This window comes from Carassius carassius, chromosome 13 (assembly GCF_963082965.1).
Source record: "Carassius carassius chromosome 13, fCarCar2.1, whole genome shotgun sequence".
Taxonomy (NCBI): domain Eukaryota; kingdom Metazoa; phylum Chordata; class Actinopteri; order Cypriniformes; family Cyprinidae; genus Carassius; species Carassius carassius.
The window spans coordinates 10,212,096-10,238,600 of NC_081767.1; the positions used below are offsets into that span (position 1 = coordinate 10,212,096).

The window sequence follows — 26,505 nt, forward strand, 5'->3', positions numbered from 1 at the left end:
TTATGCCTGAGTTACAACAACTTCTCTTGCTGTGGCGAGACATCAAATTTTGTCATTTTTGCCATGGACACGCTCTTTAACAAAAACTCAAGATTGCCACAATTTAACATTACACAGGCCTTTAGATTAGACTGACCACAAAAATACATTAATGTCAAAATATCTCTAGGAGTAGTTTGTCTCAGCGTAAAATATGTTACCTCCTGTTGCCAGCAGGTGGAACTATGACTATAATTGAATATGGGCATGTAGATCTTTTAAGGGCAGAAGTCTTATCTAACATGCGAAGTTTGGGGCAGATTGGACATTGTATGTCTGAGTTACAGCAACTTCCTTTTTCATGGCGAAACATCAAAATTTGTCAGGCCGCCATGGACCCTCCCTTTAACGAAACCTCAAGTCCTTCGCAATTTAACATCACAAACGGCTTTAGATTAGACTGACCAAGTTTGGTGTTCATCTGAATAAATCTCTAGGAGGAGTTTGTTAAAGTACAACCCCTGAAAATGGCAAAAACAACACCAATTTTGCAGGGAAAATTCAAAATAACCGACTTCCTGTTGGGATTAGGATTTCGTACCAAGAGACTTTTTTGTAGTTATTGGTGTGTTACATCTGTGTACCAATTTTTGTACCTGTACGTGAAACATAGATTAAGGCGCACTCCTTTGAAAGTGTATAGGTGGCGCTATCGAGCCATTTTGCCACACCCGATGGAATATTGGCCTTCAGATCTGTTCAGGCCAGGACTTTTATCAAACATGTGAAGTTTGGGGAAGATCGGACATTTTATGCCTGAGTTATAACATCTTTTATTCCCATGGCGAGACTTTGAATTTTGTCACGGCGCCATGGACACGCCCCTTAACAAAAACCCACTTCTGAAACCCATATCAGACGTAAATTTTCGCCAATTCTGAGGTGTGTGCAAAGTTTCATGACTTTTCGAGCATGTTTAGGCTCTCAAAAATGCGATTCATCTTAGAGAATAATAATAATAATAATAATAATAATAATAATAATAATAATAATAAACGGAGCAATTCCAAGAGGGTTCTCACACCATCGGTGCTCGGGCCCTAATAATAATAATTACAGCTGCAAGCAGCGATGAACGGGCCCTCGCAGCCGGGCTCACCGCCAGCGAGTTGCTTTAGTAAATAGGTGAACGGTGAGAAATATACATTTAAACTCATAAATATAAGTGGAATATATCAATGTTTATTCCATATATGTGCCAATCTTTCTGTTGCCAGCAGGTGGCGCTATCATTATAATGGAATATTGGCCTTCAGATGTGTTCAGGCCAGGACTCTTATCGAACATGCGGAGTCTGGGGAAGATTGAACATTTTATGCCTGAGTTACAACAACTTCTCTTGCTGTGGCAAAACATCAAATTTTGTCATGGCGCCATGGACACGCCCTTTAACAAAAACTGAAGATCTCCACAATTTAACATTGCACAGGCCTTTAGATTAGACTGACAAAAAATACATTAATGTCAAAAGATTTCTAGGAGTAGTTTGTCGCAGCGTAAAACATGTCACTTCCTGTTGCCAGCAGGTGGCGCTATGACTATAACTGAATATGGGCATGTAGATCTGTTAAGGGCAGAAGTCTTATCTAACATGTGAAGTTTGGGGCAGATTGGACATTGTATGTCCGAGTTACAGCAACTTCCTTTTTCATGGCGAAACATCGAAATTTGTCAGGCCGCCATGGACACGCCCTTTAACGAAACCTCAAGTCCTTCGCAATTTAACATCGCAAAGGGCTTTAGATTACACTGACCAAGTTTGGTGTTCATCTGAATAAATCTCTAGAAGGAGTTCGTTAAAGTACAACCCCTGAAAATGGCAAAAACAACGCCAATTTTGCAGAGAAAATTCTAAATAACCGACTTCCTGTTGGGATTCGTATTTCGTACCAAGAGACTTTTTTGTAGGTAATGGTGTGTTACATGTGTGTACCGATTTTTGTACATGTACGTGAAACGGAGCTCGAGGCGCACTCCGTTGAAAGTGTATAGGTGGCGCTATCGAGCCATTTTGCCACACCCGATGGAATATTGGCCTACAGATGTGTTCAAGCCAGGACCCTTATCAAACATGTGAAGTTTGGGGAAGATCGGACATTTTATGCCTGAGTTATAACATCTTTTATTCCCATGGCGAGACTTTGAATTTTGTCACGGCGCCATGGACACGCCCCTTAACAAAAACTCAAGATCTCCACAACTTAACATCGCACACGCCTTTAGATTAGACTGACCACAAAAAAGACATTGATGTCATAAAATTTCTAGGAGTAGTTAGTCGCAGTGTAAAATATGTCACTTCCTGTTGCCAATAGGTGGCGCTATGACTATAACTGAATATGGGCATGCCATTTTGCCACACCCACTTCTGAAACCCATATCAGACGTAAATTTTCGCCAGTTCTGAGGTGTGTGCAAAGTTTCATGACTTTTCGAGCATGTTTAGGCTCTCAAAAATGCGATTCCGCGAAAAACGGAGCAATTCCAAGAGGGTCCTCACACCATCGGTGCTCGGGCCCTAATAATAATAAACAAAGCAGATACAAGAGGGTCTTCGCACCTCGGTGCTCGGGCCCTAATAAACAAAGCAGATACAAGAGGGTCCTCGCACCTCGGTGCTCGGGCCCTAATTATTACCAGAAGTATGATGTACAAAACTGCTAAAATAACATTGTCAACAACATATTTTATTGGCATTTCTGTGTATTAGAATAATATAGTGGAACCTATCTAATAACATCTTATGAGGTGGACCTTAATGGAAGTATATCAGAAGTCCTCACTAGCTTCTGAAGTAAGTGTGTGTTTGGGTACAGTGCAAGGTTGTATGGTGTCTCCCTGCATGGAAGATGAGTTTTTAACTAAGGCCCTGTTTAACAGATGACCATCCTCAGAAGGAAAACAGTGATCAAGTTCATGAATGTGAATTAAACCCTATCTTCTGACATGATCCAGTCTGTCACTGTGGCTACCAGCATCACAGATGAGCAACAGGGTCACATGCACATTTTTGCAGACACATGCATCCCAAGAGGCATACTGACAGACAGAGATAAAGGCACACCCATTGAAACCTAAATTTATTATTTCATAACTTTTTCCTTGGCAGAGGTCATACTGGTTTGGATAACACAGACTTGCCAATATACAACCTTCAACACTACACATACATCTACTGTAATAAGCATGTCTCTCCTAATAACAACATAAGATGCCAATATTATGTTCATGTCCAGTTGGCATATGCTGCATCTGACCTTTGTCAGATGGAACTTGAGTCTGTGGAGAGATAATCTGTGCCAGAACAGATTTTTCAATTGTTAAATTCGTCTCAAAAAGTATCTAAATAATAACAACAACATTCTGTCATCATTTACTCACCCTCAAGTAATTTCAAACCTGTATGCATGTATTTCCGTTATTGTTATTATTATTATTTTATTTCTTACATGAAAAAAAAAGAATGTTGGGGCCCAAACAGCATTGGATCACATTGAGCTTTATTGTAAAAAAAACAAAAAACACACAAAAAAACAAAAACAATTTGCCAATACGTTTGGTTTGAAAACCTTTATTTTTTTCCATTTTTAAAATAATTGTTTACTCAAAATTTTTAATTATGTCACTTATATGGACTACATTTATGGTGTTTTTTGGTGTTTTTGGAGCTTGACAGATGTAGCCACTATGAAATGTGGTGATGTGTAAAAAGCTTCATTAAGATCCATTCAGTTCTCCTTTATATATTGCACAGAAGAAATAACAGTGAGTGAATAACAAAAAGTGAGTAATGATTTAATTAAATTATATTATTTAAATTAAATTAAATTAAATTATTTGTTGGTGAACTATTACTTTAAAAGAAAATGGGCAGTAACTTATTAAATTCTGCTCAAATAGAATCTAATTCTTTTGGTTAGGACAAAATATACAGTTTTGCTTATTCTAAAGTTTTTCTACTTCCATATGAATATATTTTGATATATTCTCTCAGAAGTGGACAAACCTAATCTGTCTTGATAAATGGAAAAATTCATTAAAATCAAAAGTTGATCGAATGCTGAAATCTTAGGATCAATCTTTTTCCACTTTAAATAGGAAATGAGAGCTAAGAAAAATAATTTTCTGCAGAAGTGATAATGTTGGCAAGTGGTGCTGTCACATAATAAGGAAGTGAATTTGTCTGTATTCTGCTTTTATAATTAATTTATAAATAATTAATAAAATAATAAAATTATTAATTTTCTTGTTGCTGACATTAAGGTTTATTTGTTTTTGGTTTTGGCAGATCATTATGATAGTTCCTCAGGATCACTTCAGCTTATTTCTATAAAACCAATTGCAGCTCCACCCACCTGCTCGTGCCCAGTATCCTCCGACCACAGTCAGGACTCTGCTGTATTCAATGGAGAGGTAAGACTTCATTTTAATAGAGACAGCCTTAGATGGCAACCACTGACCACTAAGTCTTTTTACTGACCTTCTGATGCATTTTACATATAAAAATGTCCAGGACAAAGCAATGAATCTAGTCGATAGGGCCCGTACTCCAATGGGCCATTGAAGGCCCAAAGAAGAGTATGCTAGTGAGATGGATTCTACTATCCATCTAGAGAGTCTTTGCTTTGTGACCAGAAGCCCTTTGGTACGGTTACCGAAGTTGACAAAGAGCTGTTCTGAATGCCTAAAATGGGAGGAATACTCAATATGTATTCTCAGAACTCTGATAGCTGTGCTCAACAATTGAGTTAGCTCTGATAGCCACGGCTAGTTCATCCGAAGTGGGGCCACCAGGAAAACCTTGTTATTCTCTGAAGAATGGAGAGGGACACTGACGAGGGGCTTTTTGGTGGTGCCCCGGCAGGAACCATTCATCCAGACGCTGCGAGAGGTCTTCTCTGGTGGAGACAGATCTAAGCCCAGCCATTCAACTGTTTTTGAGAGGATACGGAGAAGCTCGGCATCCATCCTGTCTTTGGTGGTGCTGGGTGCAGACGATGGCGAGTTACAGAGCCCAATAGCTCCTCTGCATCCAATGCTGTTAATGACATGCTGTCATCAAGCAGCTCGTCCTCACTTCCCTCAAATGAGATCAGGTCACTCGCACCAGCAGAGGGACGCAGATCAGAATGAGAAAAGAGGCTGGGAGTGCTCTTTATCTGTGCAGAGGGAGGGGCACGTGGGAATGAAGAATGAAGTTCTCGCAGTAAGAACCATCAGTTCCCATGAGTGCAGCTTCCGCATGGGATTTCCCAAAGCAGGAAATGCATTCCGAGTGGCCGTCATCGGCATGCAGGGGAGACCCGCACGAGCCGCAGTAACAGCGTGGCATTTTCAACAATGCCAAGCTCTTTTAGTAAGCTCTTTTAGTATTCGCCGGATATCGGCAGGGAAAACGGACCAGAACTGCTGCGTCACTGAAGCGGTGGAGAAGCAGGTCAGCTGTGCTTCGAGGTCTTGATTCAAGCTGCGAAGGTGTAATTTAATGGCAAGCGACTTCGGTTCAGTTTAGAGATGTGGTTGTCGCTGAAGGAAAAGAACTCTGAGAATCCTGTGGCGAATGACCGCTTATATAGCCAGATGCTTGGCGGGCTTCGTCGCCATAGTCTTGTGCAGCTCCGCTGCCTGTCCACTGGTTAGTTTTTAATACACTGCACGAACCAATGGCCATGCATTTTTCATCAAGCAGCTGGTCCTCACTTCCCTTAAATGAGATCAGGTCACTCACACCAGCAGAGGGACGCGGATCAGAATGAGAAAAGAGGCTGGGAGTGCTCTTTATCTGTGCAGAGGGAGGGGCACGTGGGAATGAAGAATGAAGTTCTCGCAGTAAGAACCATCAGTTCCCATGAGTGCAGCTTCCGCATGGGATTTCCCAAAGCAGGAAATGCATTCCGAGTGGCCGTCATCGGCATGCAGGGGAGACCCGCACGAGCCGCAGTAACAGCGTGGCATTTTCAACAATGCCAAGCTCTTTTAGTAAGCTCTTTTAGTATTCGCCGGATATCGGCAGGGAAAACGGACCAGAACTGCTGCGTCACTGAAGCGGTGGAGAAGCAGGTCAGCTGTGCTTCGAGGTCTTGATTCAAGCTGCGAAGGTGTAATTTAATGGCAAGCGACTTCGGTTCAGTTTAGAGATGTGGTTGTCGCTGAAGGAAAAGAACTCTGAGAATCCTGTGGCGAATGACCGCTTATATAGCCAGATGCTTGGCGGGCTTCGTCGCCATAGTCTTGTGCAGCTCCGCTGCCTGTCCACTGGTTAGTTTTTAATACACTGCACGAACCAATGGCCATGCATTTTTCATCAAGCAGCTGGTCCTCACTTCCCTTAAATGAGATCAGGTCACTCACACCAGCAGAGGGACGCTGAGAGAATGGTAGAGCTCTCTTAAATACATACATATATATATATATATATATATATATATATAGCAAATTTCAATGGGACTATTGCTTAATTTAGTCAAATCTGGTCTTCAAAGAGTCCTGGAAGAGATTTATTTTACAATATCACTTTACCTATGGGAAATCAATTCGAGCCACATTTTTCATGCAATTTTTTTTTTAATGATTGGCCAATCACCATTCTCTCTTTCTCTTTATGTGTATACAGGTGAATTTTGCTCTGAAACAGAAGTCAGACATTGAGCACTACAGGAATAAACTCAGATTGAAGGCCAAGAGGAAGGGATATTATGGCATTCCTTCTGCTGAGGGGAAAGGTAGCACTAAAGACCTAAGTCAGCGACACAAGTACAGCCACGGCAGGCCTCCACACCCACAGAGCAGAGCTCAGGAACTGGAGGACGACAGGGGATCCACGTTTATAAAGTCTCACAGGAGGTAAGGGATTTTTCTTGAATGGAAATGAGTGTTTAACAAGATATGGTTGTTTTTATGTATTCATACTTGAATGCTTATTGTGACACTGTCTTTCAGAATAATTTATCTACACAAATTATATCTGATGATGAAGGTCATTTGCTAATCTATTAAAATACAATGGTCCCAAAAGGGTTTGGAATACTTAAGACACACTTAAAAATGACTGAATATCTTTACATTAGATAATTATAAGTACAAAAGTATGTTTGTAATGTATTTTGCACTTCAGAAATGTGAAGCATTGTCGGATTTTTCAGAGAGCAAACTTTCAATACACTGGAATAATTATGTGATTAAGACAGCCATTCAAATGGCCAACCTGACACCAGTTAGTTAAAGTTATAGTAGCCCAGTTCCGTTGGAAAACTGCTGGCAACACTCCTTGGCAACGCTCCTCTTCTCAACCTAAGCAAAAGCTCCACTCTTCATCATGGCGGTAACCCAGTTTAAATTAATTAGTCCACAAATATAATTGAACATTAAACACTATCAAGTCTCCCCTTTTCTTGTCTTGTTCAGAAACACACCAAATATAATACTAATGTGTGCTATTACAAGCCAATTTTAAAGTTTAAATTATCATATGAAATTTTAAATGGCTTTAACAATTTATATTGACTGAACTAAATAATATAAGGTAGTTGTCCTATGTGGTTGGCTTTCTCTAAAATAGGAGCATTTGGTAAGTCATGAGTATAACCAATATGCAGTGAGCTTTGTCGACTAGCTTTTAGCATGAGCCTTGATGATGAAAACACTATGTGCTCAGAAATGTCTGTTGTTCTTTTCCCAGGAGTTCAGAAGTAGACACAAAAGCTGCTGTCACAGAAATTACTGGATCAGATATCCTCTACGTCCTTTGCCCGGTCTCATTAACTGACCGAAATACCCTTGCCTTGTAGTTTTGTCTCTGTTTAAATATTTAATTTCCTTTTTTTTTTTTTTGGATCCACTGGCACTCTGTCAAATCTTGTGCAATGCGCATTTTTTAAAGAAGGAGAGTGTATCTTTCTGCGGCTTTCAGCTTTCCATTTGATTAAGCATCAGTTGCTTGAGGCTACTGGCATGGCTTAAAATCGAACCCTAATGATTCGTTCAGAAGCCATTGTAGAAGAAAATCTCTTGGTTTTAATATGAAGACCTTTGGGAAAGGAATTCGTGACGTGTGCGCGGTTAAACGAGCCGATTTGTTGATTTATCTGAAGTTGACCAATCACGAACTAGGAAAACCACAGAAGAAGAAAGACGAAGACGGCAGTGCCACAGCGAATGTGGACTATTGACCAGGAGGATAAACTCGCTGAAGTCTGACAGGAACAGCGAGCGCTGTATGATGTTTCTAGCAACGTGTTCCAATGCCTTTTTAGTTCTCTCTCTCTCTCTCTCTCTCTCAGACGTAACGGTGTTCTATACTGTATATCCCCACACACTACCTCTATCCATCACGGAAAATGCATGTTTAAAATCTCTATTAAACACCGTATAGTATTTTTTTAAGCTATTTGGATTACGAGGGCACAGTAATTGTCCTCACAAACCATGTTTACATTGTAATACCTATTTCAGATATTTAAAAACCATATACAAGAACACACACACACACACACACACACACAGGGTGACCAAACGTCCCGGTTTCCGATTGCTGAAAAATAACCTGTACGCAATGGCGCGGGAAGGGGGGTGCTGCGGGGGCTGCAGCCCCCCCCCCCCCCCCCCCCCCCGTCATAGCATCAGCCCCCCTAGTGGGGGGCTGTGGACTAACCTAGTATTGTAGTTAAAAATGTGAAAAACAAAAAAAACAACAAAAAAAACAGACATAACAATGTGTTTAATATGGGATTAAGATATAGTGTATAAGATATAAACTAATGATTAATTATTTTAATATTTCGTTGATAAAAGACTAACCTAGCCTCCTCAGGAAGTGCTTCCGTCACCTCACACTTGTTTGGTCATGGCTAGCAATAAGCAGCAGAAACGTATTTCGGACTTTTTTTTCGGGTAACACAGTTAAGAAAAGTAAAAATAGTGATGGGAATTCTCAAACAAACGATGAAGCTCGCATCCGCAACACTGCTCTGGTGTGCAAATCTGGAGAAGCACAGTGGCGACGTCAGTTCTTTGAAGCAGTAGACTTAATCCAAACTGAGCTTAAAAGAAGATTTGTTCAAAGTGGAATTAAAGTGGCTGCACAAAGAGAAACGACTCTTATCGAAACTGCAAACCAAAACCTGTCTGGTCTAAATGAAGAAATGCAACTCCCGGAAAAGTTTCTCAGTGGCGTTTTCTCCCTGAAGCCAAGGGAAGCCATCTCTTCCGACAATCACTATTATTGTAAAATTTTACATATTTTATTATAAAAAAAAATATTTGACTTGTGACTTGGCCTCTCATTTCTATGGAGAAAATGAAATAAATGTAGAATTTGTCATGCTTTGTTCCGATCAGAATAATGGGCGTTTACTAGCCGCTCTCAAGCGCACGACCGCATGCATAATTTTGCCACAAAGAACCGGCTAAAGAAATGATTATGAATTTGTCAAAAATAGCAAGGAGACATTTAATTGGTTATTAATAAAATGGTGTTTTCTGTGTCGCTGCAAAGACGATGCGGACTCGCCATGAACGCCAGAGACAAATGCACATTTCATATGGATTAGGCCTACATATTCAGAGAGTAGCCTATTTCATTTCGTTTTGAATATTTTCGTTTAAAAGTAGACATTTTTAAGCTTTCTATAATAGATAGCCCATATTTCTCAAAACTGTCTGTGAGGCACAAGCTGAGTTTCTGCGCTCTCCAGTTCACGTGCAATACAAGTGATGTGCCGGCACCTTATTACATTGTCTGCTAATATATTTGCTTGTTTATTAAATACAGGCAATGGGTTGATAAAATATTGATCAAAATTAAGATACAATTTATACAAAACGAAAATCTTTTAAACAGAGTCTTTCTACAAAACAAAACTCAATAAAGTGGTCAAAATCATGTCTTACCCACTCCATGTCTCATAGGCTATTGCGCATGATGTATCATATCTTTCTCATGCTGCATGCTCACTTTCATAATAAACATTGATTAAATAAATAAAAAAAATACATTAGCCTATAATATTTAAACAAATATGAAACCAAATATGTTTTCTTTAATGGCTACAACACATAGCCTAAACAGTACAGAAATTTTTTTTTATTATTATTTTTTTTAATTTATTTTATTAAACATCAAAGTACAAGTACATCAAGTACAATTTTTGTGTATAAAACAGTAACAATCACGCCAGGGGAGAAGACTAGTAGAGAAATTTCATGTCGTCAGTCACAACATAATGACGTCACATATTTTCCAACCCAGCCCTCAGCCCCCCCCCGCATGAAACAGCTTCCAGCGCGCCTGCCTGTACGTGTAGGAAACAGTCATGGCTCGTATCAATATTTTATATGCAGTTATGAGAGAGGGAGAGCAGTTATATTAGGCGCGTTCCACTTGAAGCAGCGCTGCACAGAATGATCACCTGTATGACATCAAAGTACCGCGAGAGCGATTCGAATGCATTTGATATGTTTGCTCTCTTATTGCTCTCGCGGTACTTTAATGTCATACAGTGATCCTTCTGTGCGTGCAGCGGTGCTTCAAGTCGAACGCGTCTATCAACTTCGTGCGATTGCTTCTGGAATTCGCAGGTTGTAAAATCGTGTCGTATATCATCTCGTCCGTACGATTTTCATATAAACTCACTCGTGCCGTGTGCGTGGACATACGATCTTCCGACCATCCAAATTCGCACCGTGTATGCCCGCCTTTAAGGCTCTATATGTAATTTTAAAACTGCTGAGGACATTTATTGAAACTTTGACATCACCATTTACCCCTTTTAGTTAAGCGTGTTATTTTTGCTGTGTTTTCTGAGTGTAAAAGTGCTAACCTCTGCTTTACTGTGATCTGTTGTCTAACTGGCTCATAGCTTTGACGCTATGCTATCGTTCACTTTTATTTTATATCCGTGAGTGCAGTACACCTGCAAAGCGTTAGCACTCGTTAGCTTGTCATTAGCGTTTTCATTCGAACCTATCGCTGTTTTCTTTTCTCCTCTCCTCTCTCTCGCTCCAGTTTTTCACAAGTTCATCAAACAACCGCAGTAAGAATATTTAATCAAGCACGGTGATTAATGGCTTCTCCTGCTATTGTTAATTGCACCTCTTGCCACATGTACAGTTTATCTATCTCTGTCGCAGATGAGGGATTCACATGTGATAAATGCAGGGAAATAGTTAGGTTGACAGAGAAGATTTCAGAATTAGAGACACGCATCCAAACTTTAATTGAGGACAGTAAGAATGTTAGGGCTCTAGATACGGCTTTGGATGCGTCTAGCTCAGGGATTCCTGTACATTGTTCGGTTCCGGCAACAGAGCCCCTGCAGCAGGGCAACTGGGTGACGGTGAGGCAGCGTAGTCGTGGGTCAAAACACCGCTCTTCTGTTCCGATCAAAACATTAAACAGGTTCTCCCCACTCAGTGATGCACCCACTGAGAAACCTGATGAAAGTGCTTTAGTTATTGGTGATTCTATTGTACGGAACGTGAATATAGAGACACCAGCCACCATAGTCAAATGTTTACCGGGAGCCAGAGCGCCTGACACCTTGGCAAATTTAAAAGTGCTGGCTAATGCTAAACGTAAATACAGTAAGATTGTTATTCATCCCGGCGCTAATGATGTTCGACTTCGCCAGTCGGAGATCACTAAAAATAACATTAAAGAGGTGTGTGAACTTGCAAGCACGATGTCAGACACTGTAATATGCTCTGGTCCCCTCCCTGCTTACCATGGTGATGAGATGCATAGCAGATTGTCATCACTCAATGGCTGGATGTCTAAGTGGTGCTCACAGAATAACATAGGTTTCATAGACAATTGGACAAGCTTTTGGGGCAGACCTGACCTGTTGAAAAGAGATGGTCTTCATCCCTCCTGGGGTGGCGCCACTCTTCTCTCTAGAAATATGGCAAATAGTCTTAGTGTTTATACTTGACTAACTGGGGCCCAGGTCAGGAAGCAGACAGACTGGCTAAACCGAACGTCTGCTAGCTGCCTCACGTCACAGAAGTCAGCTAATTCTCAGCACATAGAGACTCTTTCACCTAGATATCACACTATAGAGACTGTGTCTGTTCCCCGAACTAGAAAATACAAAAAACATCCAAACCAAGTTAAGATTAACAATTTAATTGAGGTTCAACAAATAAAAAACAGATGCAATATGGATAAACAAATGATAAAGCTTGGCTTATTGAATATCAGATCTCTTTTTACGAAAACACTTTTTGTAAATAATATGATCACTGATCATAATATGGATGTGCTCTGTTTGACAGAAACCTGGCTAAAACCTGATGATTACATTATTTTAAATGAGTCCACCCCCCAAGATTACTGTTATAAACATGAGCCGCGTCTAAAAGGCAAAGGGGGGAGGTGTCTTTTCAATTTATAACAACGTTTTCAGGATTTCTCAGGGCAGGCTTCAAGTATAACTCGTTTGAAGTAATGGTGCTTCATATAACATTATCCAGAGAAACAAATGTTAATGATAAATCCCCTGTTATGTTTGTACTGGCTACTGTATACAGGCCACCAGGGCACCATACATACTTTATTAAAGAGTTTGGTGATTTTACATCGGAGTTAGTTCTGGCTGCAGATAAAGTTTTAATAGTTGGTGATTTTAATATCCATGTTGATAATAAAAAAGATGCATTGGGATCAGCATTTATAGACATTCTGAACTCTATTGGGGTTGACAACACGTTTCAGGACCTACTCATTGTCGAAATCATACTCTAGATTTAATACTGTCACATGGAATTGATGTTGATAGTGTTGAAAATATGCAGCCAAATGATAATATCTCAGATCATTATTTAGTTTTGTGCAAACTTCATATAGCCAAAATTGTAAATTCTACTTGTTACAAGTATGGAAGAAACATCACTTCACATCACTACCACAAAAGACTGCTTTTAAGTTATCTTCCTGATGTATCCAAATTCCTTAGCATATCCAAAACCTCAGAACAACTTGATGATGTAACAGAAACTATGGACTCTCTCTTTTCTAGCACTTTAAATACAGTTGCTCCTCTACGCTTAAGGAAGGTTAAGGAAAACAGTCTGACACCATGGTATAATGAGCATACTCGCACCCTAAAGAGAGCAGCCCGAAAAATGGAGCGCAGCTGGAGGAGAACAAAACTAGAGGTATTTCGTATTGCTTGGCGGGAAAGTAACCTATCCTACAGAAAAGCATTAAAAACTGCTATATCCGATTACTTAACCATAACCCCAGGTATTTATTCAGTACAGTGGCTAAATTAACGGAAAATAAAGCCTCAACAAGTGTTGACATTTCCCAACACCACAGCAGTAATGACTTTATGAACTACTTTACTTCTAAAATCGATACTATTAGAGATAAAATTGCAACCATTCAGCCGTCAGCTACAGTATCGCATCAGACAGTGCATCAGCAGTGCACTATAGACCCCCTGAGGAACAGTTCCACTCATTCTCTACTATAGGAGAGGAAGAATTGTATATACTTGTTAAATCATCTAAAGCAACAACATGTATGTTAGACCCTATACCATCTAAGCTCCTAAAAGAGGTGCTTCCTGAAGTCATAGATCCTCTTCTGACTATTATTAATTCCTCATTGTCATTAGGATATGTCCCCAAAACCTTCAAACTGGCTGTTATTAAGCCTCTCATCAAAAAAACACAACTTGACCCCAAAGAACTAGTTAATTATAGACCAATCTCGAATCTCCCTTTTCTGTCCAAGATACTAGAAAAGGTGGTATCCTCACAATTATATTCCTTCTTAGAGAAAAAAGGTATATGTGAGGATTTCCAGTCAGGATTTAGACCGTATCATAGTACTGAGACTGCTCTCCTTATAGTTACAAATGATCTACTCTTATCATCTGATCGTGGGTGTATTTCTTTATTAGTTTTATTAGATCTTAGTGCTGCGTTTGACACAATTGACCACAACATCCTTTTGCATAGACTTGAACACTTTTTTGGCATTAATGGAAGTGCATTAGCATGGTTTAAGTCGTTCTTATATGACCCCCATCAGTTCCTAGCAGTGAATGAAGATGTATCATATCGATCACAAGTGCAGTATGGAGTACCTCAAGGCTCAGTACTAGGGCCGCTACTCTTCAAGCTTTATATGTTACCCTTGGGAGATATCATCAGGAAACATGGTGTTATCTTTCACTGTTATGCTGATGATACTCAGCTCTATATTTCTTCACGGCCCGGTGAAACACACCAATTTGAAAAACTAATGGAATGCATAGTCGATATAAAAAACTGGATGACGAGCAGAGGTGGGTAGAGTACCCAAAAACTACTCAAGTAAAAGTAAAAGTACTTCTAGAAATATTTACTCAAGTAAAAGTAAAAGTACTAGTCTTGAATAGTTACTTGAGTAAGAGTAAAAGAGTATTGGATAAAAAATCTACTCAAGTAGTTAGTTACTAGTTACTTTGGGTCATATATACTGTACTGAGCCTATTTTTATTTAGATATATAGATAAAATGTATGTAATGTATGTGTGCGTGTATAAATGTATATATTTCATCAGCCTTTACTCCAATTTATGTAATTTATTATAAAACCCTGTCTGTTTACTTAAGTAACAGATATAGGTGTCATGCCATAACATATTTTTAATACGACTGACTTTATATTAAATTTGAATTTAACATTGAAAGTTAATGTGATATAAATATTGCTACTAATCTTTCATTGTTCAGAAAGAGAGCAAATAACATTTACATTATTAAAGATCATTTTCACTGACAGTCTACATTTCAATCACTCTCAGAAACTCCCATTAAAATCACTGAAACTGTTAACACTGTGAAATCAATATCTTAATTAAAGATTCGTACACACATCTGCACTTTGTTGTTCCTGCGAGAGAATTTGCCAGAAAGAGGTATTCAGTCAGTGAGCGAGTGAAGGAAGCACCGGCATTTCAGCGATGACTCATCTGAACACATCTGATTGGCCAATGCTTTAATAAGCTCAATAGAATCATGTGTGATTTGTTATAATGCACAGCGCTGTATAAACGCATCTATCTCTGGCTAAGCGCCAGCAAACAATCACAGATCTGAATTTAGCAGCTGATAATATGACTCGCTGAACGTACTTGCACCAGTGTGATTGTATTAAAGTTAATAAAACCTTAATCGGCTATTTTTTGTCTTTTGGAAGCTGCATTCAACTTGACTCCCCTCTGTTATAAGCCACACACGTACAACAAACTAATGTCACAGTGGTATCGTGTACTGTAATCGAATGTAGCCCAAGTTATTACCTGTTAAACAGTAGACAGCACACGCGGTGTTCATCTAATAAGGATCTCCATCGCTAGCAAATAATAGCCTTTGCAGATTTCAATTCAGTGCAGTTCCAGCCACGTTTTCAACGCTCTTTCTGTTCTTAAACGTTACAACTCCGAGTGAACCACTTCAGACGCTCAGCGCGTGCGGCAGGGAACTGAACGACTCATTCAAACTGATTCATGAACCAATTCACTCGTTTTCCAATTGGTTTGATCAAGCCTTTGAACAGAATTGACTCAAAAGAATGAATCATTCGCGAATGTGCATCGCTCATTGCCCAGAGAAAAGTAGACGGCGCGTTTGGAATAAACTGAAGCATTATAACATTTATTGCATTAAGATAAAGTAACGTCAGGAGCGTCGCCCACAGTAACGAAGTAAAAGTACAGATTTTTCCCCAAAAATTTACTCAAGTAAGAGTATAAAGTACCCATCTTTAAATATACTCCGAAAAGTATTCGTTACCCCAAAAAATTACTCAAGTAAATGTAACGAAGTAAATGTAACTCGTTACTACCCACCTCTGATGACGAGTAATTTCTTACTGCTAAATTCTGAAAAAGCAGAGGTGTTAATTATAGGACCTAAAAACTCTGCTTGTAATAACCTAGAACACTGTCTTTGACTTGATGGTTGCTCTGTCAATTCTTCGTCATTAGTTAGAAATCTAGGTGTGCTATTTGATCGCAATCTTTCCTTAGAAAGCCACGTTTCTAGCATTTGTAAAACTGCATTTTTCCATCTCAAAAATATATCTAAATTACGGCCTATGCTCTCAATGTCAAATGCAGAAATGTTAATCCATGCATTTATGACCTCAAGGTTAGATTATTGTAATGCTTTATTGGGTGGTTGTTCTGCATGCTTAGTAAACAAACTACAGCTAGTCCAAAATGCAGCAGCAAGAGTTCTTCCTAGAACCAGGAAGTATGACCATATTAGCCCGGTCCTGTCAACACTGCACTGGCTCCCTATCAAAAATCGTATAGATTTTAAAATATTGCTTATTACTTATAAAGCTCTGAATGGTTTAGCACCTCAGTATTTGAATGAGCTCCTTTTACATTATAATCCTCTACGTCCGCAACGTTCTCAAAACTCAGGCAATTTGATAATAGCTAGAATATCAAAATCAACTGCGGGTGGCAGATCCTTTTCCTATTTGGTGCCTAAATTCTGGAATAACCTACCTAACATTGTTCGGGAGGCAGACACACTCTTGCAGTTTAAATCTAGATTAAAGACCCATCTCTTGAACCTGGCTTACACATAACATACTAATATGCTTTTAATATCCAAATCCGTTAAAGGATTTTTAGGCTGCATTAATTAGGTAAACCGGAACCGGGAACACTTCACATAACACCCTATGTACTTGCTACATCATTAGAAGAATGGCATCTACGCTAATATTTGTCTGTTTCTCTCTTATTCCAAGGTCACCGTAGCCACCAGATCCAGTCTGTATCCAGATCAGAGGGTCACTGCAGTCACCCGGATCCAGTACGTATCCAGACCAGATGGTGGATCAGCACCTAGAAAGGACCTCTACTGCCCTGAAAGACAGCGGAGACCAGGACAACTAGAGCCCCAGATACAGATCCCCTGTAAAGACCTTGTCTCAGAGGACCACCAGGACAATACCACAGGAAACAGACGATTCTTCTGCACAATCTGACTTTTGCTGCAGCCTGGAATTGAACTACTGGTTTCGTCTGGTCAGAGGAGAACTGGCCCCCCAACTGAGCCTGGTTTCTCCCAAGGTTTTTTTCTCCATTCTGTCACCGATGGAGTTTCGGTTCCTTGCCGCTGTCGCCTCTGGCTTGCTTAGTTGGGGTCACTTCATCTACAGCGATATCGTTGACTTGATTGCAAATAAATGCACAGACACTATTTAACTGAACAGAGATGACATCACTGAATTCAATGATGAACTGCTCATTTTGCATTATTAACACACTGTTTTCCTAATGAATGTTGTTCAGTTGCTTTGACGCAATGTATTTTGTTTAAAGCACTATATAAATAAAGGTGACTTGATGCAGGACTCAGAATTATGAAATCTGAGCAGCTCAATATTTGTGCTTATTAAAGTATTTCTTATCAACTCCCAGATGATTCTTTACTCAGAGCAGGTTTTTTTCATTTATTTTATTTATTTACAGTGCAGATCTAAAAAAAAAAAAAAAATGTATTTTTTTTTGGTTATAAAAATTTCATATTTTATGTCATTATAAATATGTCACACTAGAGCTGCATTATCTGGCCCAAAATGGCATGCAATTGATGTTGCGATGACAGGTTTAAGTGAAAGTGATGTGACATACAGCCTAGTATGGTGACCCATACTCAGAATTATTCGTGCTCTGCATTTAACCCATCCAAAGTGCACACACACACACCATAAACACACCCAGAGTAGAGGGCAGCCATTTATGCTGCAGCGCCCGGGGAGCAGTTGGGGGTTCGGTGCCTTGCTCAAGGGCACCTCACTTGTGGTATTGCCAGCCCAGACTCAACAACTTTTTAAAAAGAAATGTAAAGCTAACATAGATTAAGACATGTTTTCTCAGGGCCTCGGCATCTCTTGACACCAGAGCATCAAGGAGACATGGCGTTGACTGTTTTGACAGCTTGTTTTATTTGTTTAACAATAAATAGTTCTTTATATATTCTCTAAACAATGTATAGTTCTGTCATAATTTCTTCACCTCTTTTTAATCAGAACTAAACCTATATACTTAACTTGTTCACTGTCTCACTGTAAATGGATTGCCATTTATTTTATTCAAAAGAAAAGGTTTTCATAATCTAAAATGTAATCAAACAGCGTTCCTTTTCTGATAACTGGATATGCAGCATGGAGGAATATATTCATTCTAGAGTGCAGCCCATTAAATTACTTATATTGCCTAACATAAATACTGTATCTATTTCAGTAAATATGGCAGACACACACACACACACACACACACACACACACACACACACACACACACACACACATACATACATACATAGACACAGGCCTTGTATAGTCACTTTTAAATGTTCAGATGTTACTAATGATACTGTTCTAAACTCTCTCTCTCTATCCCTCTATCTCTCGCTCTCTAATTGACTCTGTCTCTCTGTGTGTGTGTGATGGTTTCAGACCCTCTCAGGTGAGTCACCCAACACATCACAGCAGACAGTCTCTAAACAGTCCCAGTCCTGGAGGAACAGAGATGGATCTTCTGGTTATGAGAGAGAGACCCAGAAAGGGGATCCGTAACAGTGGCTATAATGTGAGTGTTCTTCATTAAAAGCTGTATAAAACATTAGCAAAATGGAAAGTCTTCAAAAAACACAGCTGTAGAGCATGGTGCCAGCTTCAGCAAGGTTGTGATTTTAGATAAAAGCATCTGGAAAATGCATAGATACATTTATATAACATTGGACAGTTAAAAAAATGATTTTGTAAGGCATTGCTTGATTGTTATGGGGTGGAGATGTGGTTGGGTTGTGTTACGCTTGGATAGTTTCTGCTGATAGTCCATTAAGGATTTGTTGTTTTGCCGGTTTTTTTTTTTTTTTTTTTTTTTTTTTTTTTTTTTTTTAAGTGCTGGTTGTTTGAAATAATAATCATAAATTCACCACTATGGAAACAGAAGCACAATGGTTTGGTTTGCAGATGGGAATAAAGAATGCAATCAGTGTTGCCCACTTCTTATTTCTTTACTGTAAATAAATAAATAAACAAACAAAGCTTCTAATCATGAAGCTTCTAGAGGGCGCACAAGTCTGAAGTAATAAATTTAGGTAAATGGGTGCAGAGCCAGTGGTAGTTTTGTAGGCAAATATCAATGCCTTGAATTTTATGCGAGCAGCTATTGGTAGCCAGTGCAAATTGATAAACAGAGGTGTGACGTGTGTTCTCTTTGGCTCACTAAAAATTAAGCTTGCTGCCACGTTCTGGATTAATTGTAAAGGTTTGATAGAACTGGCTGAAAGACCTGCCAAGAGAGCATTGCAATAGTCCAGCCTGGACAGAACAAGAGTTTAAACAAGGAGTTGTGCAGCATGTTCCGAAAAAAAAGGGTCTGATCTTCTTGATGTTGAAAAAAGCAAATCTGCAGGATCGGACAGTTTTAGCAATGTGGTCTGAGAAAATCAGCTGATCATCAATCATAACTCCAAGGCTTCTGGCTGTTTTTGAACAAGTTATGGTTGATGTGCCTAACTTGATGGTGAAATTGTGATGAAACGGTGGGTTTGCTGGAACCACAAGCAGTTTTGTCTTGGCAAGGTTGAGTTAAAGGTGATGGTCTATCATCCAGCAAGAAATGTCTGTTAGACAATCTGAGATGCAAGTAGCTACCGTCGGATCATCAGGATGGAATGAGAGGTAGAGTTGAGTGTCATCAGCATAGCAGTGGTATGAAAAGCCATGTTTCGAAATGACAGAACCTAATGATGACATGTTGACAGAGAAGAGAAGTGGTCCAAGAACTGAGCCCTGAGGCACCCCAGTAGTTAGATGTGACTTGGACACCTCACCTCTCCAAGATACTTTGAAGGACCTATCAGATAGGTAAGACTCAAACCACTAAAGTGTGGTTCCTGAGATGCCCTTTGCAAGTAGGGTTGATAGGAGGATCTGGTGGTTAACCGTGTCAAAAGCAGCGGACAGATGAAGCAGGATAAGTATTGAAGATCTGGATTCCGCTCTTGCCAGTCTTAGGGCTTTAACAACTGAGAGCAAGGCAGTCTCAGTTGAATGTCCACTTCTGAAGCCAGATTTGTTGCTGTCAAGGAGGTTGTTCTGTGTGAGAAATGCAGAGACTTGGTTGAACACAGCTCGTTCAAGTGTTTTAGCAATGAAAGGAAGAAGGGAAACTGGTCTGTAGTTCTCTACAGAGATGGGTTGAGGTTGGGTTTCTTAAGTAGTGGAGTTATACGAGCCTGTCTAAATGATAAGGGAAAAACACCAATTTGGAGGGATGTGTTAATGATGTGAGTGAGTACAGGTACAACTGCAGGAGAAACGTCTTGAAGGAGATGAGATGGAATAGGATCAAGCTTACACAGGTAATACATTTCTTTATGTACATAATTATGCACAAAATAATAAAAATTTATAAATAACTGGTATTAGTATCAGAATATATTCAAATTTATAATAAATATTACAATACAAGTCTCTGTTATGGTATTGCTCTATATTGTATTGAAATTCAAAGCTTACCATGCATCATCTTGGAAGTAATGCTTAAAGGGTTAGTTCACCCAATAATCAAAATTATGTCATTAATAACTCACCCTCATGTCGTTCCAAACCTGTGAGACCTCCGTTTATCTTCGGAAAACAGTTATTTAAGATATTTTATATTTAAAATCAGCTCTCAGTCCCTCCATTGAAGCTGTGTGCATGGTATACTGTCCATGTCCAGAAAGGTAAGAGAAAAAACATCATCAAAGTAGTCCATGTGACATCAGACGGTCAGTTAGAATTTTTTGAAGCATCGAAAATACATTTTGGTCCAAAAATAGCAAAAACTACAACTTTATTCATCATTGTCTTCTCTTCCGTGTCTGTTGTGAGAGAGTTCAAAACTGCAGTGTAGTGATATCCGGTTCGCGAACGAATCATCCGATGTAACCAATCGAACTGAATCGTTTTAAACGGTTTGCATCTCCATTAACTTTTTTAATGTGGCTGACACTCCCTCTGAGTTAAAACAAACCAATATCCGGGAGTAATTCATGTACTCAAACAGTACACTGACTGAACTGCTGTGAAGAGAGAACTGAAGATGAACACCGAGCCGAGCCAGATATCGAACAAAAGATTGACTCGTTTTCGAATCAAGAACTGGTTGCATCGGTTTTCAGATCACCAGTAGTCCTTTCGGACAGTTTGATTCAATAAACCGGTTGAAGAAAACGGTTCACCGGTTCTTTTGCGCTCGACCTAATGACTTCATTTGCGATGATTGCCCTTGATTCAAGCCTTCGGTTTACCTGGGCTCATAACATTAGCACAGAATCAGTTCAGAATCAATCATCAAAAGAATCAGTTCGGTTCAGACGCTCTCTGTGTCATTCTGCTTCACGCTGAATCACACATGCGCAGTATCATCAGCTCCTCGGTTCTCGAATCGGATGCGTCTGACAGAAACGTTTCTTGACTCAAGAACAAGTCAATCTTTTGTTCGTTATCTGGCTCGGCTCGGTGTTCATCTTTAGTTCTCTCTTCACAGCAGTTCAGTCAGTGTACTGTTTGAGTACATTAATTACTCCGGTATATTGGTTTATTTGAACTCAGAGGCAGGGGCGTAGATTACGCACTTTTCCGGGCATGTGTGTTCGTATAGAGGTTTTCAAGAGCTGGTGTGAATAAATATAGATTTAAGAACAATGCAGTGCTAATTGACATAGCATTTATTACAGTATAGAATAATATTAGGAGATAAAAAGAGTTTGTATATAAACAAATCATTATTATTTGTTATTGTCCAGCAGTTATAGATTTCTAAGCCAATTAAAAGCTAGAAATTAGAGAAAAATTCCAATTGCCTATAGTTTCCACTACCAGTCAAAAGTTTTTGAACAGTAAGCTTGTTAATGTTTTTTTAAAGAAGTCTCGCCTGCATTTATTTGATCCAAGTACTGCAAATCAGTGAAATTTAGAAATATTTTTACTAGCCTATTTAAAATAGCTGTATTCTATTTTAATATTTTTCAAAATGTTATTTATTGAGATTCCAACGCTGAATTTTTTTGCATCATTACTCCAGTCACACGATCATTCAGAAATAATTCTGATATTCTGATTTGCTGCTAAAAAAAGAAAAGAAAAAAAACTCTTATTATGATAAAGATGAGAATAACAGCTGAGTGTAATTTTTTCAGGTTTCTTTGTTGAATAGACAGTAGTTCATAAGAGCAGCATTTATCTGAAATAGGAATCTCTTGTAAAATTATGTCTTTATCATCACATTTGATCAATTTAAAGAATCCTTGCTAAATACAAGTATTAATTTCAATAATTTATTTAACAAAAAAAATAATAATAATAAAAATTATATATATATGTATGTAGACCAGATGAAACTTCCGTCTCTTGAAAATGGGTCCATCAAAATAATGCAGGCATACGCAAAAATCACGGTTCGGTACATACCTCGGTTTTAAAGTCACGGTTCGGTTCATTTTCGGTACAGTAAGGGAAAGAACTGCAAACATTAAACTGCAGGTTGTTTATTACTATAAACTTTTTTTTTAACAATTTGTTTACACTTTTTTTAAATACTTTTTAATAAAATATATCTAAAATAAAAAAAGAATAAGAAATAAAATACTGCTGCAAAGTTCTCCACTAAATAAAATACTTTCAGTCTCAAACCAATATCATATAATAAAATATAATGAAAAATATAAATAAATAACTATGATTACAGTGCAGCATTACCAATCCCAGCTTGTAGAACTGCTCATATTTAAAAAAATATGTATAACTTTTCCAAAGTGTAAAGTGCAGCATGAACAGTTTCAGTTTTTAGACCTGCTCAGATTTCGTTATTGCGTTGGGCCGATCGCAATTAAGAGCAAAGGTCTGTTTAAATGCCGACGGGAGCTGCGTTGGAATTACAATCGTTTTTTTCCTAGTTGTAGTGATGTTCACACTCGCGTGATGCCTTTTGAAAACATTAGGCCGGTGACACTGGCATATTGCACCTGTCAAACATAGTCTATTTTGCTGTCAATACGGTTGACGGTGTCCTTTATCAGTAGGCTTTATATTTATGCTCAACATGAAGTATAGATATTGTTGTCGTCTGTAGGCGGTCTCCCTCTATGTCACCTACAGTAGCAGCAGCTCGCCAGCGCAGCGTCAGGCACGATTCTGGTGTGTAAAGACACAGAAAATGTGAAGCTATGGGAGGCCGTTTGAGGCGAAACCCTTTGAAAACTTGTGATACACACTGAAACACTTGCGATACTCACTGAAACACTTGCGATACACACTGAAACACTTGCGATACACACTGAAACACTTGCGATACACACTGAAACACTTGCGATACACACTGAAACACTTGCGATACTCACTGAAACACTTGCGATACTCACTGAAACACTTGCGATACACACTGAAACACTTGCGATACACACTGAAACACTTGCAATACACACTGAAACACTTGCGATACACACTGAAACACTTGTGATACACACTGAAACACTTGCGATACACAATGAAACACTTGCGATACACACTGAAGCACTTGCGATACTCACTGAAACACTTGTGCGTATAAGTGAAACACTATATATCTGTGCAAATATATAAAAACTTTGAAACATTCTCGCGTGTGAGAGAGCATTAACATTTTCAGTGTGTCCGGAAGTCGTTTCATTGCAACCGGAAGTTATACTACTTCTTCTTCGGTTTTATGGCGGGTAGCACCAAAGTTAGGTGCATTATCGCCACCTACTGTATTGGAGTGTGAACCAGAGTTTACCCTTTCAAAACTTGAGAAAAAAAGTAATAATAATATAAAAAAAAAAAATATATATATATATATATATATATATATATATATATATATATATATATATATATATTAGTGCTGTCTATATTAACGCGTTAATGCATGCAATTAATTTTTGTCTGGTTTAACGTGTCAAAATATTTAATGCAATTAACGCAGCATCCGTATTTTCTGCCATCCGTTGGCTAGCTTTACATTATATGATCACGCTCTTTTTAATTTAAATACTTTTAAACATTTCAAGCGCGGCAAGACAAAAGAGAATGCGCTGTCTGTGAATGCCCTTATGTGACACGTACACTCACACACACTCACACACACACAATGCATAGACAGGGCGCCAGAATTCAGTTCTCTTAAGCGCTTGAACTAACAATAAACATCCCAAAGTGCCAGTTTTGTCGATTATCCTCATAAGAGCAATCTTAAATGATTTATATAAAGTCTAAAATGAACAAAAAGAGTTGTGAGAGAATGAGGCGAGATCCATAGACAGTATATAAACGGTGAGATCCGCGTGTCTATCTGCTCTTAAAGGGACAGCAGCCAATAAAGCTTCCTGTCAGTAAAGTTAAAGAACAAAGGGAACAGAGAAAATGACTCGCTGTTCTTGACTAAATAACTTTTGTAGCTTTAATAAGGATTAACTATTTAATTTATAGTTTATGCAGTGCAGACTGCATATAACTTTGATAACTTTATTAAATTCTGTATATTTCCTAACTGTTAAGACAGGAAAGGAAGGGCAGGAGTAAACATGACATTTATTATGGGTTTATGTTAGCATTGTTTTAAGTTTACTTAAATTAAAAACTGTTATATTTTTGAAGCCTAATAATAAATGTAAAAAAAAATAATCAGTAGCTGTATTAATATCAGTAATACTGGCCTTCATTCATAAAAAGATGCCATTTAAACAAGTATTTAAAATATACTGTCTTTATGTTGTTTCTACATTAATTTGATTAACTGTGAAATTATTACATTAAAAAATATATTAAAAACGTACAAAAACATTTCTTTTTTTATTGCGATTAATTGCGATTAATCACAGAAAAAATGTGTGATTAATCTAGTTAAAGTTTTTAATTCGATTGACAGCACTAATACATATATATATATATATATTTAACATAAATACAATTAAACCCACTAACCGGAAGTTATAGCTCAAATATTCTCCTCATATATTCGGACTAAATGAACCGAAGGACACAGGAAAGAAAATGTAAAAAAAAAAAAAAATCAGAATTGGCAATAACACACGAGTGATCACATCAGAAAAAGCCTAGTGTAAAGAATAACAACAAATACCCCATTTTTTAAACAAGTTTGGAAGGAGCCATATACGTGGAGAATATTTGAGCTATAACTTCCTGTTGCAATGAAACGACTTCCGGACATACTGAAAATGTTTATGCTCTCTCACACGCGAGAATGTTTGAAAGTGCAGTCTTTGTGCAGGCACAACAGTACTTGGGCGATTACAGGGTATATGCAAAGAGTTTCTATGTAAATGCATATCTTTCATATATTTGCAAAGATATATAGTGTTTCACATGTATGCGCAAGTGATTCACTTGTACGCACAAGTGTTTCAGTGTGTATCGCAAGTGTTTCAGTGTGTATCACAAGTGTTTCAGTGAGTATCCCAAGTGTTTCAGTGAGTATCGCAAGTGTTTCAGTGAGTATCGCAAGTGTTTCAGTGTGTATCGCAATTGTTTCAGTGTGTATCGCAAGTGTTTCAGTGTGTATCGCAAGTGATTCACTTGTACGCACATGTGTTTCAGTGTGTATCACAAATTTTCAATGGGTTTCGCCTCAAACGGCCTCCCATACGAAGCAGCTGCCACTCTCCTGACACGCAGCAGAAACGCCACGCGCACGCCACGCAGCCAGTGTGTCACCGGCCTTAGAATCAGCTTTAGGGCGGGATTTGCTCTGAACGTGGAGACTTCCGCCACTTAATATGTTCGTTTGGAAACACGAAAATGTACCTGTGTTCCGCAAACAAAATATTGCATTCGGTCATTTGGTACACACGTGCACCGTACCGAAAGCCCTGTACCGAAACGGTCCGGTACAAATACACGTACCGTTACACCCCTAATATATATATATATATATATATATATATATATATATATACTAAGCTTTTGAATGATATAGTGTCTAATGTTGCGAAAGCTTTTTATTTCACATAAATGCTGATTTTTGGATCCTTCTATTCATCAAAGAATCCTAAGAAATGTATTCAACTGTTTTTCAATATTACTGCTTTTGCTGTACTTTGGATCAAATAAAGGCAGGCTTGGTGAGCAGAAGAGACTTCTTTCAAAACATTAAAAATCTTACTGTTAAAAAACCATTGACTAGTAGGCTATGTAGATTACATAAATGTTATATCGTAATGTTATAAACATACATGTACATATATATATATATATGTGTCTCTGTGTGTGTGTGTGTGTGTGTGTGTGTAATTTCTGTCCCCCTCACTTCTGAAAAGATGGCTACGCCCCTGCTCAGAGGGAATGTCAGCCACATTAAAAAAGTTAACAGCTTAAATCATTTCCGGATTAATGCGTATTGGAGACATTAACCGTTTCAA

The 26,505-nt window shown here is 38.5% G+C and overlaps 1 protein-coding gene across 1 annotated transcript in view; it reads left to right on the top strand.

Moving 5' to 3' along the window:
• Positions 1–26,505, top strand: part of LOC132155957 (UPF0606 protein KIAA1549L-like) — a 184,398-nt gene that overhangs the window by 138,484 nt on the left and 19,409 nt on the right. The window contains exons 15-17 of the mRNA XM_059564749.1: positions 4,328–4,452; positions 6,653–6,882; positions 18,512–18,644. Coding sequence (XP_059420732.1) covers positions 4,328–4,452; positions 6,653–6,882; positions 18,512–18,644 — 488 coding nt within the window. The remainder of the gene's footprint in view (positions 1–4,327; positions 4,453–6,652; positions 6,883–18,511; positions 18,645–26,505) is intronic.